Below are 19537 nucleotides of genomic sequence, written 5' to 3' on the forward strand. Positions count from 1 at the left end.
TCCTTAATCTCCATACGCAGAGTTTCAGTTGCCACATCATCTTCCCGAACACACCTACATATTACCACAGAGCAGACACAAGCCTGGACACCTCTGGCACACAGCGCTACGCGAACATTACTCATCACAGTTGAAGCAGCAAACTCTTAAACTTCATCACGGCGCATGTGGTTCTGGAGGTGAGAGAAGAATCACAGCACATGTTCTTACCTGTTCGAACTCTCTGAGGCTGTGCATCTGCACCGGTGGGCCTTTATCCGTCTCCTCACACGAGAAATCTGCACAGGTAGAAAAAGAAGGACGTGAATAGATCAAATCAAACTGATTTTCAAAGGAACTAGGTTACTTTGGGCTTCTGGATGTTTAAGAACCTTGTGAGGTTTTGTTATTTGGTTCTTTCTCGTGTCACTGTATTGTCCAAACTAGGACATTTCAGGTATATCTCATTACAACGGCAACAGCAAAACTGTCATTTTACGTACTGTTTGGTAGGAAAGTGGAGTAAGTGATTGGACAAACCTTGTAATTAAATTAGTTTTAACTCTCCATAAACAAATGATTATACACCAACAGAAAGTCCAGGTCCTCCTGTAGCCAGCGCACAATCAGCGCCATAGTGTTTTGCTTCACTGTGGTCATTGTGATCCTTAACTTCCTCCATCATTTTTTAATCCTGTTTCATCTTTCGGCTGTGTGTTTTGTCACCATTTCTGTTTGAGAACTCTAGTGTTGTATCATTTGTTTTTTTAACTGCTGACTCCTTCTGAATGGTTTCCTGTCCATAAATACCACTGAGAGCCTGGACATCTTGGATGTCCAACGAGTGATCTCCATTGTTCTTTTTTTTTTTAATTGGTTATCCTCGTCGATAAAGACATGCATAAAGACATGCATTAAGACATGCATGTAGGTTTCAAGTAAGCAGTAAAGTCACATGTTCTTTTTAATAAATAAAAGTGCTATGAATTCCTAACTATTTTAGGGACTGTATCTGACCTCTGACCTGTGAGAATGGAAAAGCCTGATGCAACAGACTCAATATAATTACATTGAGCTTGACATTTAATTCAGCAGCTGACGAACCAATCTCCCCTCAGCTTTTGATCGTATCACATGGTCTTCATCAGTTGGTGAAAGTGGTTTAGTTGTCCTGGAACTGTAGATATAAACTTTCCATTTTTCTGAGCACTTTTAAAATGCATGATTGCAGCTTTACAGGTCAATCTAAACATCCTTTGCTGTTGAAGACCGCGTAATACGATTGAAGGTGATAGAAAAAAGCTAAAATGTGAATCCTGTATAAGGATTGTTTTGTCAGAAAAGCACACATGTTTTGTGTTTGTCTAGACATGTGTTTAATGCAAGTAAATGCATTTCATCTTTAAACTGCACCATAAATCCTGAACTATTTTTGAACTATTTTAAATGAAGGTAATTCATTCAAAATAGTTCCACTGCTGCTGAGAATCATCAGTCAAACAGAACAGAGCTGAAATGTAAACACCTCTGGGCACACTGAGCAGCATCTCTGAGACGTCCTGATCAACCCTCGCCTCATTATAACCCTATTAAACCTGGATATATGGGCCGTGTCCCCCCCCCCCCCCACACACACACACACACTCACAACCGACATGGTATAACACCGTCCAGCTGAAACACTTCCAGAGGTCTTGAGACTTCTCAAAGCCAAACTTATCATCTCTAAAAGGCCAGGAGCGTTCCCAGAAAGCCCCACACTGGAGGGATTTGTACAATAGTTTGTGTTTTATTCTTCTCAAAGCAGGGCCAATTGGTTCGCAGTGGAATAGGGGTGGGGGTGGCGGAGTGCCAGACCCCGAGGGGTGTAATCAAGACGGCTTTGGCAGAGCAAAGATTTCTGACGGTTCCTTAAAGTTGCGGCAAATTAAATGCTCTGTAACATAAAAGTAGAAGGTATGGATCAAGGCCTGGAGCAGGCCGGGGCACAGAATGTTACACAACACTGATATGAATGACGCACTGGTACAACCATGCAAACACACACATGAATATGTTGTGTTACTGTACTTGTGAGGACCCTCAAACACACGATGTGTTCGCTTTGTTCAATCCCTTATCCCAACAAAACCACACCTGCATGTCTCACCTTCAATCAAGTTTAACATTTTAGCAAACATGTTCATTTTGCTTTCCTTCAAAGAGTGAGAGGTTCAGATGGATATCAATCCCATGTCTGTGTGTTAAAGGGAAACTTTTTTTCAACAGGCTTTTTTATCGTTGCAATGTGGGTAGTGTATGCAAATGAACGATGTACCACCTTCCTCCGTGTTAGCAGCGCCTGGAGCCCCCCCACACTCCCCCCCCACACTCCCCCGCAGGTAACAGCCCGCCAGATGACACACAATGATGCGTTTCGTTCCGCGTCATCAGGCAGACCCGCGCCGTTTATGAAGCACCGAGCTCCGGGCGCCGGTAACACGGATGGAAGCCAAACATTGTTCACACAAACCACCCACACTCCAAGGATGCAAAGTTGGTTAAATAGCAACGTTTTCATTGATGTACAAAGCTGGAGTCAGAATGTGATTAGCTTAGCTTAGCATAAAGACTGGAAGCAGGGGGAAATAGCTAGCCTGGCTCTATCTAACATTTTTTTTTAAATCCCTAGGGCAAACCTCCCGCGTTGTATCTCGCTTGTTTCATCTGTATTCTAGGAAAATCAATCTTTTCACCTCGGAAACAAAGCAAATTAGCATATTTCCTAAGATGATGAACAACTGTAATTCAAAACAAAGGCAGCAATGTATCTGATGGAAATGATCCATACCACAATTGAAATGTCTGATCTGATCTGCTCACTATCATATATATTTAAAGAAAACACACACACACACACACACTTGTCGCACAAACAGACATGTGTTTACCCCCAAGTCAAGGAAAACTGTAGAAGAAAATTGGTTCCTCTTTACTTTTACGGATCCCACAGTTTGCTAGTAACTTCCCAGAAAAGAACTGATATATAACCGTAAATTCTTAAAAAAAGGTTCCTAGAAACACAATGTAGTTTCATTCATTACAAATCAATCATTAAAACTTAAACTCCAAATGACTATGAAACGTATCATACATTGGTTCTGTCTTTTGCCCACAAACAGATGTAGCCATAAGTAAGACAACACACACTGTATTAAAAGGGGTGGTGGCTGTTACCGACACTCTGTCATTCATAGACTCACAGTGGCAGCAGACTGTTGCTGCTACAAACAGCCAATTAGTCAACACAGGAGCTCGTATCAGGCCGAGGGTGGTTAACTGTAATGAGGTGTTTCTACTGGTTTCTTTTACTGGAAAAATAAAACCGTAAAGTCTAATAGGGGCGACAAATGAGACCAAGAACACATTGGTTAGAGGTGAGAGAATAATAAAAAAAAACATCATCAAAGAGCAAAGCGATCAGAGTATTAATATATTTGGGATATGTACTTACCCATCATAGGTCCGATGCTCTTCGGCCTGGCCCGTTTCTCTGCCCCACAGTGCCTGAAACAAGACACAACCATCAGCACCGTGGCATGCGTCTTCGCCAGCAGCCACACACACACACACACACACACACACACGCACGCACGCACACAAAGCTCCTTATCCCTGCACTGAAACCTGTGTTTATGGTGATCGGCCACCTTTTTACCAAGAGTGCACCCTACCCGCTGGTGTCCTGTCTGCTTCACACGCCACTGAAAATGTGGCAAATTCTCAAAAAGCACAGAGGGTCAAAAATAGTCCAGCATGAGCTGTGCTTCCCACTGACATGTCAAGAGACAGCAGGCACACTCACACACTGGTGGAAACTGAGTCAGCGCATGCTTGAAGTCACACAGCCATCACTCAGCAGCTGAGAAACAGTAAACAAAAGACGGAGAGTGGAAGAAAACCATGAAATCCTTCCACCAACTGGTCACCACTCTATTAACAGATGAAGCCCTCAGGGGCTCTCAGAGAGTATTTATTACTCATAAAGTCACATTCATTGTTCAGCTAATAAAATGACTTCATTGGCTGCTAAAGTGAGTTTGTGTTTTTCCTTTAACCGCTGTTCTTAACGCGGCTTAAGGAGGATTTCTTTTGGGTGGGATCAGATGAACGTGGGTAGGATTTTCTCCCCATTAACACGTCCTCTGAGCCTCTAATGAATAATCTATGAGCAAGATTAAGTCAAAGCAGCAGTTAAAAAGCTTCTTTTATCGACTGAATTGAAGATCAGGCAACTGAGGAGCTTCACATCAGGGTGAGACTGTAATGAGCCCCTACTCATCGTCTCTGAATAACACAGGAATCAAAGGCTTCCAGTGTGAGCGGATTCACTCATTTAACAACACCTTGACCACCTAGGTGTGTGTGTGTGTGTGTGTGTGTGTGTGTGTGTGTGTGTGGTGATTACTACTAGACCTCCATGCTGGCCGCGGAACACTTGGTGATGACAGCTGGAGGAACTGTGAGTAAATGTGTGACAATAGAGGCCGAGTAGACAACAGTGAGTGTTGAGTGAGAACAACATTTGTGCTCTCATGTGTGGTCACTCGCCATCTGACCTCCGCAAATCAGCTCGCGGTGAACTTCTGATACAAGCAACACTGTAGGCCGAGGTTTCTGAATTTTCATAACTTCCGTAGAAAGATTGCAAACTTTTGGACCCTGAGTTTCCCCTTAAATGTCTCATTAAAGCCAGTTTGTTACTGGTCATACCTATTCTGTAGAATGAGCCATATATATTCTGTCTAATCGTTCCAGCACTTAATTGAAACTGTATGAAGCACATACGTGTACTACATCTAAATAATGATGTTGGTGGTGTGAATAGATTTTCCCGTGTCAACTATCTTCAGAAAGCACTAAAGGTCATCTCTAATTATTGTGACATATCTGTTTAGGTGATTAGGAATGTAATTAGTGAGGCGTTATTAATCATGTAAAAACACTGAGTGATTGTTGGTCAAAGCTTCTTCTGAAACATGTGTCTTGATTCTTGATTCTATCAACCTTCAGGTTTTTCCAACTGTTTGCTATAAAATAAGGAAGCAGTGTTTAGGGCCTCGATACTCTTCTTCAACAAGCCAACTTCAAAACAACAGTGCCAACAAAGAAACGATGCCGTAAAAGATGCACATGAACAAAGTCGGTTGTCTGTGCGACAAACAAGGAAACTGGCCAAACGTTTTCACACCAGCAACAATAGAATGAAACAGGTTTCAGCACTATGCTCAGAATACAAATTGAGCGTGTGTCTAATAACTTTCCACCGACGTTGTGGAGTTTTGATCGTGGAAGAAGAAAAGGCGAAGACAATAAATAAAAAGAAACCGTGCTGAGTGGGTTAAATCAGACTGCTCTCCCTCACTGACTGCTCCGTCCTGGTGCACTAGAGACAAAGATGGCGACCCTGACCTGCATTGTCCCTTTAGGTTCTCGTGGTGATCCTTTGTTTCACGCTGCTATCCTTGTTTCCTGTCATCTCTCTACTGTTGACTCTCAATTAAGGTGTAAAAAGCTCAAAAAAAGTACTTTGAGGGCGAACTGAAGCCAAAGTGTGGGACACAGCACAGACATCAGTTTGAGCTCTGGACACTTTTTAGCTATAAGTGTAATTAAGTGTTGATATTTAGAGACTAATTGTTCAATCTTACGAAAAAAAGTTCTATCAATAATGCAAACAATCAGAAGTTGAACTCCCGATTATATCCACATATTGTGATATTCATCAAATTATATATTTGATTTTGTCAATATTTTCCTGCAATAGCTATTAATGCTGTACAATGACATCAAATGTAAGAAGCCGTGTTTAAATGGCTGCAACTTTACATCCAAAGGAAATACACTAGATATATTTGGATACACATCGTTTTAACTTGCTGAGCAGTCGCATGGATCAGTAATTACAACGTCTTGCTGTTTTGACAAACTTTGCTCAAACCCACATCTGTTTAGTTTTTACTGTAGTGGAGATCCTAAAGTTTCCAAAGATAAACCAAAATGTCCAAACAAATGACCAGACATCTAGAATATCTGATGGAAAGGTACAGGAGTCCAGACTTTGAATATTTCACTCAGTGTAAACATCATATAGCTTCAATGAAGAGCTCTAGCTGGATGATACACACACTGAATATCATACAGAGAGACCGTGTGTAATAAGATGCACTCTAAATGTCCTTCAGGGGGAATCGCTACAGTAAGTTAAGGAGTTAAACACATATCTCTCAGTTCTGACAACATTATAACTGACCAACTGTGTCTGAAAATACAGGAGTGAACGAATATAATTGAGGCGTTTGCTCTGAAGCGACTAAAACGGGCTCAGCCAATGGCTGCCCATCATCCAGGATCACCACATGTGGGAGTCCAGACCTCATTATGTAACACTGGCACAAAGGTCCTCTTTTCATTGCAAGGTAAAGAAGACTCTTTCACTTTTTTTTTCCTCATCTGCATGCACTGCAGATGAGATTCTTTACTATTCACATAGAAAAACACAAACCGCACAATCACCCACGCCAAACAGACCCCTGTGACTCATCACAAAAGCTGTTATCATGCAAAAAGCCTTACCTTCCTCTATAAAGATATCCACTCATTTTTCAACTGTGTGAAATAAAAAAAAATAAAAAAATACTTCCAGCTGCTCTCCCAGTATCTCCTCAACCGTCAGGTGAGTCAGTCCGACTGCCTGCACGGACCTGAACACATCCGTTTATCTTCCAACCGGCGAGCAGAGCTCCAGCAGACAGTCAAGTAACCAGGCGGAGACGCACAGCCGTGAGTTGGAGCTGGAGGAATCTTCCAGGCCAGTAGCTTCTGACTCCTCAGACCCAGACCAGAGTGACCACAGTCAGGCTTGTTTTGCCGCGAGGCTCCCAGAGGAGCGAGCCAAGCACCCAGGCAGACATTTGACGTGGCAGAGAGCAGCAGCAGCAGCAGCAGAGAGAGAGAGGAGGTAAACACCAGTGGGGAGCAAAGGTACACTCACTGCCTGGTTCAGCATGAAAGCCTGATCTGTTTCAGCATAGTCCAAAACAGACGCTTCACTAGGTGTGTGTGTGTGTGTGTGTGTGTGTGTGTCAGCATGTGTACAAACCACACCAACGTCTTTCCGCCATAGCTGGTAAAACAGTCAGTAAGCTGTCAATTGACTACTTGCCTCTGGTAGTTTTTGAAGGCAGGGTGGAGCACAAGGAGGGTACCCGTATATATGTGTGTGTTTATGCGTCTCCTCCTCCCCCCTCAGGTGTGTGTGTGTGTGACATGTTGGAGCACGCTTCCAGCAGGTAAAACAGGGTATGAATCCAAACACCAACCTGCCTTTACATTTCTGCCTGCAGGTCACACACACACACACACACACACACACACACACACACACACACACACACAGATGAGAGATCTTTCTTGTAAAACCACATCAACTGAGTCTATTATCGCTCTCTTAGAAATACAGTTCAGAAGACAAACAGTGCAGCTGTATTGACTTGATTCAAACCGACAGGAAGCACATTGAGGCTGGTGGAGGGAGCTCAGGATCAAAGACAGACAGTGGCGGGCCCAGAGTCTGGATCAACGTCCATGGAAATTCCTCCTCAGTGCTTTTCCAAACAGGAGGGTATGGCCTGCTGGAGTGTGCTGCATGTGTGTGTGTGTGTGTGTGTGTCTGTGCACACAAAAACCTTTTTTGTACGATTATTATCGTAAATAATCAAATGGTGCCCTTATGGACTTTAACTGAACAGAGAAACTATAGAGTTGATCAACCTGAAGTCTCACCTGCTCCCACACGCGGGTCCCATTCGAATCTACTGCTGCATTTTGCTGTTACTGCAAATACCAACTCACAACGGGACTGTAATGAGCCAACAGGACTTTAAATGAAGTTCATTGTGTGCCAGATAACAACTGCCCAATAGAATAGACCTGCATAGAATCTGCATGTGTGAATGAGGTGCAAAACAGGCAGTCTGGCCATTTAAATAACTGAAACTGGACGTTCCTGAACACCTGCAGCACGGGGGGGAGGAACGTTTTTGCAGAATACATTCCAGATTCAGGGCTTTGTGTAACCTGTATCTGCATAAACAGACACATGCACTGTTGGCTTGTATTAAGATTCAAGGAATTTCTCTCCCTCTCTTTCTCAGCAGAAGTATCCTCACATACCTGCCTCACATTCCACGCCTGCAGCTGGTTCAGAGTGCCGAGGGGCGGTGGGCCTGCCGGTCTGAGCAGGGGAGGACACAGAACATCTGAGGTTGGACTGAGAGGCTTCCCGCTGAGCCAAACACAATTATGCAATCAGCCAAAAAAGCAACCCTTCTCTCCTTTTGATTTACTGCTCAGTACACTCGGAGTCTTGGGATGTTTATCGTTGTGTTTTCAACCGTCTGACCATGGAGCTCACAGTCTAAGACACTGGTTCAAAACCTGAGATATAGGATCCCCCAAAGGTGGTCGCTGGTAGCGGACTATGAGATGTTTCACAAAACAGGACGGAGAACTTTGATTTTACGTTTGTGGAAAAACTTGCTAGTTTATCTCTTCAGGAGTTTAAAAAGTAACTAAGAAAGGAACGTCACTTTTTTGGTTGAGCTGCCTGCAACTCATAGACGTCTGTGACAAGAGCTCACGGGTAGACATTGCTCTTTTAAAAAGGGACACAAGCCCAAAAAACTGAACTATATAGTGCTCTAATTAAGAGTTGTCAAATACTTACAAGAATGTGTCACACTCCGAAAAAAAAAAGCCCCTATTGGCTCTTCATCTTAACTTCTTTTGACTTTATGTGGACATTGTTTATTCATTTAAGAATCTGCATCCTTGGTATATATTGTATCTGCATACGACACATCATTTCTACAATGTTTCTGTGCCGTTTGCTCTCGCCTGGTCCAGGTCACACTTTCAAAGTGCATGAGACAAGGTGACTCGTCTTCCTTGCTTGAGCCTTTGATAGATTAATTGTCCCTACTTCTATTTTATTACATTTGCTAAATTTTGAGCTTTTTATGACCACTATAACATCACGTTAATGCTTACTTTACTATAATTACTCCTCACCGATGTCCATCACGGCTTACACCTGCTCGCTCAAAGTGTTGCAGAAGAATAAGATTGAGCATAAGATTTAGCTGTTTAGCCAGTTTTTGTCAGTGCTAAGTCACATGTGTTGACTCTGTTGTATGTGAGTGCTTGCTGATGAATGTGGGGCCATGAGGTCAGAAGGCTCGATTCTCGATGACAAAACGTGTGATCAGATTATCTTGGATGAGTTTCTGTTGTCATCAGATCACAGAGTGAAACATCGAGACCGGCTCAGTTTGTTCTGGATTTAGAATCAGTCAAGCTTTCTGACTGCATAACAAAGTTGACCAAGCTGAGCGAGCTTGTTATTTTGGTTTGAGGTGAGGCCGTCCTCTCCGCTCCCTGACTGAGTGAAGGAGGGGGGGGGAGTTACAGTAAGAGAAGAAGAAAACAGACGAGACATGAGGGAGAAGAAGGGGAGTCTGTAATTATCCTGATCACACCTTTCCTCCGCTCTTCCCATGTCCACCTCCCTTACTGTAAGTTCCTCCCTCTCTAACTTCCTCTATTTTCCTTCTCTGTTTAGGAAACTGTCACCAGAACAGCTGTGACAGCGTCTCCACTCACAAAAGATCCATCACCTAAACCTCCTCCTTTCAGACTACATCCGTTAAAGCTGCACTTAAAAGTGATGTCACACACAGATACTTATTAATAACGTCACACAATTATCTGGAGACGGAAAACACAGTTGACAAACTACGAGTGAGTGTCACCAAACAAAATCACATTTCAAATCTCAGGAACCACTCGGGATTTGTGGAAAGTGCCTTTGCGCTCACTGCGTCCGTAAAAATCGGCCTTAAATGTTTGAATTTTTTTAAAACTTCCACAAACCCAGAAGTCCTGAGGTCAGTCTCATGAGCAGCTGTGGAAGCAGCAGCATGTCTTTAGACCACATCTCCATAATCCAAGACTGATAGGAAAACTGTAAGATTTTCTATTTCTGCTAAACAATGGTGAGCTGGTTCTGTTCCTGTATACACAAGAAGCCAATAAACTGTTATTAGAGTACATCTACGACAACTGATGTGTAATGTAGGAAAAAAACACCTGTGTTGCAGCTATATTCTGTGGTTCAGGCTGATAAAAGTAGGTGCCTTTTGTTACATAATCTTGCCTGTTATTCAGCATCCAACGTGAGATGTAGAGGTGTTTTCTGAATCTTTCTCCACCAGCGTCTCTAGAGAACGAGGCAGAGACCTCCTCACTCCCTCTGATTCCATCCAGGGTCTGTTGGGAGGGATATAACTGTCTAATTAACCCGGTCGTTTCTGTACAAGCCGTCGGTGAGTGTCCCTCAGAATGTGCAGTGCAGGTTTAGAAAGCAAAGAGGCCCGTCGGAGAGAGCTGGAATAATGACGATACTTTGAAAAGCATCCAGGAAACATCACGCTGGTGTAGAGCTACTCTGACAGAAACGTGATGATTTCAATGTGAAACATCGACATTCAACACATGATGTGATTAGCAAAGCTTTGTTTGGTTCACTGAGAGCATGTGGCCATTATTATTGTACTGCAGATGTTTTCACTAAAACCTAGTCAACGGTAAACTGCATTTATTATTAATAAGCGTCAGACCAACCCCCCCCATCCAAGGCTCATGTTACTAAACACCCCTCTTAAGAAATAATCAATAAGTCAGCATGACGCTTTGGCTCAAACAATAACCTTTTACCAGTGGTCCTGTATTCAAACGCTTTACTGCAGTAAAAGCAGACATAACACTGTAAAAGTAAAAAAAAATAAGTCTTGCATTCAACACTGCTGTCCAGTGAAAACCACGTGTCTCCATCATTTTTTGGAGGTATTTTCTTTTCTTTTCTTTTCCAGCTTAAAAAACCCATTGCCGCACTACCAGAAGTTCTAAGGTAAAATACCTAATGGCATCAAAATATATGGCGAACTTACTTAAATATGTAAAGTATCAATAAAGTAAAGTTGACTTTTAGTGCCAACTGAAAAGCGTGTGACTCCAGTTTAGGGGATTTTCAAATCAGTTGAGAAAGGAAGACAAGAATGAATAGAGAAGCAAGTAACACAACCTTAAAGCTGTATTGAAGTTAATACACTTGTGATACAAAAGAGTTCTGCCTCTAACGGTAACAGGGTTAAGGTAATGATAAAAGCTGTGTTTGGTCATGCCTCAGTGCTCAAGTCAGATTCATTGCTCACATCCGATTCCTTTGGTTTGGCTGTTCACAGTATTTTTTAAATGTGGCCAACGTCAGACTCCAGAGTGAACAGACGATAACGAGGAACGAGAAGAAAGAGAGACACATCTTAAATTGTGGCTTCTGTACGGAGGTGTGTGTGGAGGATGTGGAGTTGGAGATGTAAAAGTCACACGAATACCAATATGACTGTCCAGTTTGAGGTCGCACTGCAAAAAAACAAATCCGACCTGAATCTGATGTAGGACCACATATGAAAGTGGTCCAAATCTGAATTAAGTTGATCAGATCCCATGTGATTTGTGATGTTCACACAAAAGAGTCCAAATGTCCCCCCCCCCAAAAAAAATCTGATTTGAGCCGCTTCTGCTTGCAGTCTGAACGCATGCAGCCTATCAGACTATCTCGAAAGAAAGTGAACAGTTATAGGATTATTCTCTATAAGCAGAAAATAACATCCTCTTGTCTATGATTTGTGATATCTAGAAACCAGAGACTGGTTATATATGTCCTGTCTGTTTAGCGCTGGCTTGAGGTGAGCAGATCAATGTACAGCACAGAGATGATTGGGCTCCACATAATAGACTGAGTTTATCTTAAAACCTCTTGCACCCGAGAACGCCCAAAAGGTCTCAATTCTGCTCCGAGGCTCTGTTCCAAATGTCGTAGAATGGACTTTTCACACAAAAATATTATTAATGCTTCATACATGCTATATACCAAATTAACGAAGAGATTCTGTTCAACACTATCCTGCAAGCCAGTGTACACACTCCAAACACAATTCTACACAAACTCAAATAAGCAACTAGAAGAATGTCCACAATATCACTCTTTTTTCGCCTTTGCTGAGCCGACCACACACTCCGGTAGGCGCTAATAAGAAGAAGCTAAATGCTAACACGGAAAACACGCCAATAACACACTGAATCCAAAGATATCTTCACTATTTATCTAAGTGGAACCATCACAGAGCTGTGAGCAAACAAGCACCAGAACAACAAACCGCTTCACCGCTAATATTTCATAAACTCCTTACCTTTGTGCTGTTTTGATGTAAACAAAGGCATATTTCCCCGGGTCCTACTGTTCTATCAACATCCTGTGACGGCTCTGAACTGTTTCCTGAAGACACTGGGATCAATCTAACATAGGGTAACTAACATTTGACCTATTTCAGTTTTGGCCAATGGGTTTGACCCATGGGGGCGGATCACGGTTTTCGATTATTTTATTGGCTTAAAATTCTGTCAAACAACTCAAAGATGCATCATACACTCCTCACACTCTTCCGGTTCAAATCTTATGTCACATGCGCAAATCGGCCAATCACATTATCGCTTTAGTAAGGTTCAAATACATCACGTAAAACTCAAATTCTGACGAAAATGAGCCATATTTTACAGGTTTTTATATAGCCAAAGCTCTCAAAATGATGCCAAACTGCTGTATTAGATAGATTGAACACTATTAGTGATAAAAGAAGTGAAATATATAGTTATATAGTATATAAAACTACAATAAAACAGCTATTTGTGCCACTTCCAAAATCAGAATTGATGTTGGCTGACCTCAGCTGACCTTGATTTCTCAGGCATACTTCACTTTATCAAAGCCAATTTTTTTTTAAAAGGACTGCTGACACTGCTGTTTAGGCCAGCTTCTGCATCATTTCAAATCAATAAAAGTGCTTTTTAGGTTAAAAAACAAAAAGTCAAACTTGAACATTTTCATTTGAGCTGTGTGTAACATTCATCCAGCATTTACCAGTAACATATACAATGAAATGTACACATCTTAACAAAGCTCACATTTATTTGTGTTATTATGCCATTTAAATTATTCAAATAGACCTTGTAGTTAGCGAGATAAGCCCCTTTGCGTAAGGGTAGGACATTTTCGAGCACAGGGCTAAAAATACGCTTAGGGTTCATCCTGCACAGGCTTTTTCTACAGTCCATTTTGAGTAATCTATTAATAAGTGGCTGACGATCACCTGAGGTGAAATACGTAATCATCATGTGAAAAAAGAAAAGAAAAATGAAGCCAGTTTGGCCAACAAACATACGACCCGGGTCGTCCGGTAAAAAAGTGAAGCCTAGCTAAACTTTTGCTGGAACATAATGTAATCCCGGCAAAACGCTTCAGTGGCCAGTCAAAGAAGTGCAAGAGCACACTCCTTTTAGATTGTGTGTCGCGTTTTACTGTAACAAACACCCTGCACTGTTTTGCATCTGATCAGCCCTCAAATTCACAGATGTGTTACTTAAACTGGGCTCCCTGAAATGCAAAAACAATAGAAAACGGCTTCTTCTTCTTCTTCTTCTTCTTCTTCTTCTTCTTCTTCTTCTTCTTCTTCTTCTTCTTCTTCTTCTTCTTCATGCAACACAACCCCAACAGGTTTTCCACAAGTCAAAATCCGCGATGGAGAGCACTTTTGAACAGCTTAGTTTTTGTGTGTGAGAAAAAGCTCATGGACAAAGTCTGAGGCCCCATTGTGTCGTCATCCATCTCCTACTCTGTCTGCATCTGATGATCTGTGAATGCTTTGTGATTCACAGCTGTGCCTCTTAAGAATAACCAACATGCCTTAATGGGATTTGCATACAGCCACAGCCTTATTCTAACACTTTAAGTCTCTTTGAATGGTGCAAATATATATCAATGTATCAACCAGCAGTGGGGTTTTTTCCCTTATTGCCTTTTTACTGCCAAAATGGCTCAAAGCAAATCTGTGAATGAGTTTTTCTGTGCTTAGCTGCTGGCCTCCATTCATTCACTACAGTCTGAAAATCAGCTTTAAGAGACTTGAAACTTGCTGTGATAGCTAATCAATCCAAACAAACATATGTCCCTTTGGAACACACACACACACACACACACAGACACACACACACACACACACACACACTGGGCCTGCCTGGCGTCATGCAGCTCACAAATCAATAACTCAATACTGAACAGGACACTGTTATTAGCTTGGAGCAGACAGACACCTCCATCAGACAGCTGTCATCAACACTCTGGATGCTGGTTTAAAATCAAACTACATCACAACACAGTGAGCCTGCAGGGCGAGTAAACGCTGGGACTATAAACTGTAAGTCTGCAGCAATTAATGCAACACATTGCTCACATATAAATATAAAAAGCAATGCTGTTGTCACACGCGTATGATGCCAGTAAAAACAGTTATATCACGCTATTGCAGCACTCCGTGCATTACCTCTCAATCCCTGACTAGTGGTGTGTGTGTGGCGGTGACAGCAGCAGCAGTCCCCTCTCCATCTTCTCCTAATCACGTCGACGGGATCCTCCGTGCACATCCCCGAATCACCGGTGTCCTTAGATTAATCATCCGTCACCCGGCTATACCCCCTCCGTTCAGAAGCCGGATCCATCCGCCAGCATCCCCCCCGATTATCACCTCAATCTGGAGTCAGAGAGATGCTGTGCTGCTCAGACGCCACCGCCGGTGCTCCCGTTTCAGCTCATTGGTCGGTAGCATCCACGCGTCAGATTCACCCCCCCCCCCCCCCCCCCAGCGGTGCGGCGTACCCAAACATCAGAAGAAAAAGCCTCGTGACGCGGTTGGGGATCAGGCCCGTGCACTCGTTTTCGGGCGCACAATCATGTGAGCGATCAGTCGGTGGAATAACAGGTGTTTACCGGAGGGACAGGAGGTGATGCCCGGAAGGTGTGTGTGTGTGTGTGTGTGTGTGTGTGTGTGTGGTGGGGGGACACTGTCGAAATGTAAACAGATGGAGAGCCGTCATGATCAGGTAACTCACACAGGAACGAACAATAAAGTTATCTCTGACATGTCCTCTGTGTTTGTGGGAATGTGGTGAGATAACGATTACGCAAAGATGAACATGGTGAATGAGGGGATACAAGGTAGCAAAATGTTGCCGAAGTTGCCATTGTGACAACACAAAGAAATATATGAAATATCGCGGAATTAAATAAATGTGATATGCGAACATGAATCCTGACCTATAGTCAGTTAAAATTCTGGATATGGCCCCTGAGATACTTTTCTCAGGAAAAAACAAAACTGGAAAACTTGCAACATGTGATAAAGAAAAAAAATGAAGAGGAAGCACGGTACTAAAGTGTAGCGCTTACAGAGGTTCTTGACCATTCTACACCACGTTTTATAGAAAACCTCCAGAGTGGCTTTATTTTTAGGTCTGCTGGCCCTGTTCCCTCCTACCGACATAATGATGTGCTCGTAATAATCCATCTCTGTAAGTCCCTCTTGTTTTTGTCCCACATCAACTCATCGTTTCTGCCTTTTTCCTTCATTTCTTTCTCTTAAATATTTGTAGGTTTCGTTTCATGCTCTGCTCAGTTCTCCCACACAGCAGATCTACTTCCTCCAAAGAAGCCTGTGCCCACAATTGTGCCCACAATTGTCACCTGGTGGACAAATACTGAACTGCACGATTGTTGTTGCGTCTGCTCCGCCGTCTCTTCTGTCGTGCAAAGTGACGTGTGCGCGTGCGTGTGTGTGGGTGTATGCGTGTATATGTGTGTGTGTGTGTGTGTGTGTGTGTGTGTGTGTGTGTTCGTGTGTGTATGTTCGTGTTTGTGTGCATGTGCAGACTTGAATTACTCAAATAGTTGTGGGTATGCGAGATGACCAGTCCGGATACATGTGGACTCAATGTGTTTTCTCCGTGTGAGTGAGGGAGTCGCTCTGCAGATTGTGTAGAATGTGTGTAGATTGCATCTGGATCCATCATAGTACACACACACACACACACACACACCCACACACACACACACACACACAGCAAGATCTGGTCAGATGGCAACACGCTGTTCTGACTTCTGAACCAACATTAGTGCATCAACCAAAAAAACTTGGTCAACTGAAATTCTACCTCAACCAATCGATAGGGGAAACAAATTTAAATGTACTTTAAATGAACTAGCCTAAATTAATTATAAAATCAAAGGGCTATTTGTAGCATATTCAATTATATTCAACCTTATTATTTTCCACTTAAAACAGACTAAAAGCAGAGCAGCGCACACCTGTTCATATGATTTCTGAAAGAGCAAGCGGCATAAGCTGTGGCTAGCTTAGCTTAGCATAACGGCTGGAAGCAGGGGCAAACAGCGAGCCTTGCTTTGTCCAAAGTTAAAAATTACTCCAACACCTCTGAAGCTCACCGGTTAATGCAAGCGTATATGTGTCAATAAACGGAAAAAGGTAAAAGTACAACTTATTAATTTAGGGGGAGCTATGCGTTGGAACTATTTCTTGGGGAATGATCATCACTGAGCTGCAATTAAGTGAACAGGCAGCTACAGGCACCATAAGCAGGGGCTTCATAATGTTGAATCAATTAACTTAAGCTCTATAAGAGACAGTCGAAGGGTATATGCGAGTAGCCTATTGTCCCTCTGGCATGAATCAAATGCTGTGTGTACTGACTGCGGGTGTGTAGACGTGTTGGTGAGTGACGTTGCGTTTATGAATATCTGCGCTGCTTACGTTGTTGTAGAAATACTGAGCCGCCCTCTCTTTAGTTTACTGCTGTGTTTGTTTGAATTTGTCATAATCATGCGTGACGTGCAGGCCGAAGTGAGGACATTTCAGCTGACAGTTAATATTAGCCCCTTCCTGCAGCCAGAGCTGATGTGGAGATCAAAACACTGGAGGATACGCAACGCCCCGGCTCCGGCCTGGCACCGAGGTCCATCACAAACCTCAATCGTTACGAACGCATGCTATACAACTATACTTCATTCTGTTCGTTGAGTTACTCACAGATGAATGAGGACGGCGATTGACGTCACCGTCCTCGATGAGGGCCATGGCGATGAAGGTTCAGTGATGGCGAATCAGAAAGTTCACAAAGTTTCCCTCAAAGTAAAAGGCCTCTCAAAACGAACGTGTGACTCAAACTATTTCCAAAGTAACAAAGCGAATCCCTTGAACTTCAACTCCAGATAACAAAATCTTTCACAGATGAAAACTATTACTCTCCTCCACCTGGAACAATTGGTGGCAAACAAACGCCTGTGTGGCCTCTTGATCTTTTTCTCCTGAAGGCAAGATGTTGTAACACAGCGTCTCCAAAGGACTCAGGGATTAGAGGGAGGAAGACATGGAGGGCAGGTGTCACCGTGACAAAGCCATCAGTGCAAGTTGGAAGAAAATGTCAGGATCAGCAGTAATTCCTGACATTCAAACAAGTTGGAGAAAAAACTACAGAAGTAGGAAGTGGAAAAAGAGGTGCAAAAACAGCAGCAAAGGTACTATCATGAGCAGTTTGGTGGATATAAAACCTTAAAGGGGACATGTGCTCATTTTCAGGTTCATACTTGTTTCATATACAAATATGTTTACATGCTTTAATGTTCATAAAACCCATTATTTTTCTCATACTGTCTGTCTAAATATATACCTTTATTCACCTTCTGTCGGAAACGCTCCGTCTTAGTGCCTGTCTCTTTAAGCCCCCCTCCCGAAAAAGCCCGGCTCTGATTGCCTCGTGCGAAAAAGCGTGGTGCCTCTTTGCAAAGGCGGTTCCCAAGCTGGGTCTGCATCATGGGGCATATACACACTTTATTTTTTCACTTTAGTTAATGTTGGGAGATAGTGCATTTGGCCATGGCGGAGGTCTGTGCTCCCCGAGTGTCCTTCTGATTTTGTATTTGTTAACAAACCACGACGAGTGTGCACCATGATGAAAGAATGCTTCTTAAACCGACAAATTTAAAACTTGATTTCCTGTTCATATGGTGCGACTACAAGACTTCCCATTCGTCCAACATGAATGCAGCATCGGCTCTACATTCTCAACAATGGCCCGTGCTTAGTGTTACATTCAAAGTGTGTTGCCAAACTTTAGCTAAATGTCACTATATATGCTAAAAGCTAGCACACAGTATGAGCAGCGAGTAGTTGTTAATATGCTAACAGTAGGGGTGTTACCAAGTTTATTTTTTTACTTGTGATGAAGTCTAGTAGCCAATGTGCTTCCAGTTTTTGTCCAAATTCACGCTCCATCCATAACCACTTCTTTTTGACTGGATGTGGTGGTGGATGATAGAGATCTTCTCATCCAACTCTGGGCTGGACAGGAATTACACTCATGCCCTAAAATGCTTGTGAGCAGTATTCGTGGGTCGTAGTCTAAATGTTGTTGTTTGCTAGAAATTTGTAGCTCGGTGGCAGAAATAGCGTTGTCACCTTTTGCAGGTCATGACGTATGAAACTGGTTTCTGCAGGATGAACATGAACTTGAGTTAACTGCCATGAGCTTAGACACATTTCTAAAATAGACTGAAGGCCCATGTAGTCGGCCAGAGTTGGGTTTAGAAGAAACACTTTGTTTGTCTCTGATCTTTGCTCTGCCTTTCGTCTCCACCTCATTTTCTCCCACTCCCATCATTCCTGCTGTCTCTGTAGATTGAACATGTGTGCGGGGCAGGCTGCCTGTCTGGCCTGAAATAAAAAAGATCCTCCACCGCACAATAGTCCAACAACACGCACAATGAGCGGAGAGGGGAAAATAAAGATGAAGAAGACTCGTTCCTCAGGGGAAGTGAGGCGTCAGCGATATTTCATGAGGCCCATTGAGGCTGATGATGAGTCAGAAGAAAAACAGAATTCCTCAAATATAATTTTTTTTTTAAAAAACAGCAACTGCAGAGCTGAAGAGTCCGACTAAAAACACTTGGACGACGTTTAACGATAAGCCGCTGGACCCAACGTGTTATCGTGGCATCGTTTCAACTCAGATTCGTCTCCCCGCTCCGCCGGGTTGGTTCTCCGTCATGGAAACTTGTAGTTACAGCCGATCAGAACAGACACATTCTGGAAAGTGCACACTCAGGGCTTTTTATGGCTGCTTGGCTGAACCCGAGGCTCGGTTTGGTTCACCATGCTGTATGTGTACTGGAATCGTCTGTGCTTTCCTGTGCTCGTGCAGCAGAGTGTGAACAGAGTCTGGATCACACGAAGGACCCGATCTCGAAGTCCAGATTGTCGGTTCAGGAACTACAAGGTCTAATTGAGGTGATGTCCTTGTCGTTGGGAGGAGTTTACATTCAAAACGTACACATGTTGGGTACTTTTTAATTCATAGTTTGATTCAAATGATCTAAGACTCAATACATTTGTATTTATCTTCAGTAAGAAGTGAATAAATAACGGATTCAAGTTCAAATTAATTCAAATTAAAGCCACATATGAGGGTTCAAGTTTGATATTGTGTGTGTTTTTTT

The 19537-nt window shown here is 42.8% G+C and overlaps 1 protein-coding gene across 1 annotated transcript in view; it reads right to left on the bottom strand.

The window, feature by feature from the left end:
* The window catches only part of pde4dip (phosphodiesterase 4D interacting protein), a gene marked incomplete at its 5' end in the record, with an annotated part of 95619 nt that extends 88489 nt beyond the window's left edge, over nucleotides 1–7130 (bottom strand). Inside the window, 3 exons of the mRNA XM_079158331.1 lie at nucleotides 211–278; nucleotides 3473–3525; nucleotides 6595–7130. Coding sequence (XP_079014457.1) covers nucleotides 211–278; nucleotides 3473–3525; nucleotides 6595–6620 — 147 coding nt within the window. The remainder of the gene's footprint in view (nucleotides 1–210; nucleotides 279–3472; nucleotides 3526–6594) is intronic.
* Nucleotides 7131–19537: the final 12407 nt, after the last annotated feature.

The sequence above is a fragment of the Pholis gunnellus genome (genome assembly GCF_910591455.1).
Source record: "Pholis gunnellus genome assembly, chromosome: 4".
Classification (NCBI taxonomy): Eukaryota; Metazoa; Chordata; class Actinopteri; order Perciformes; family Pholidae; genus Pholis; species Pholis gunnellus.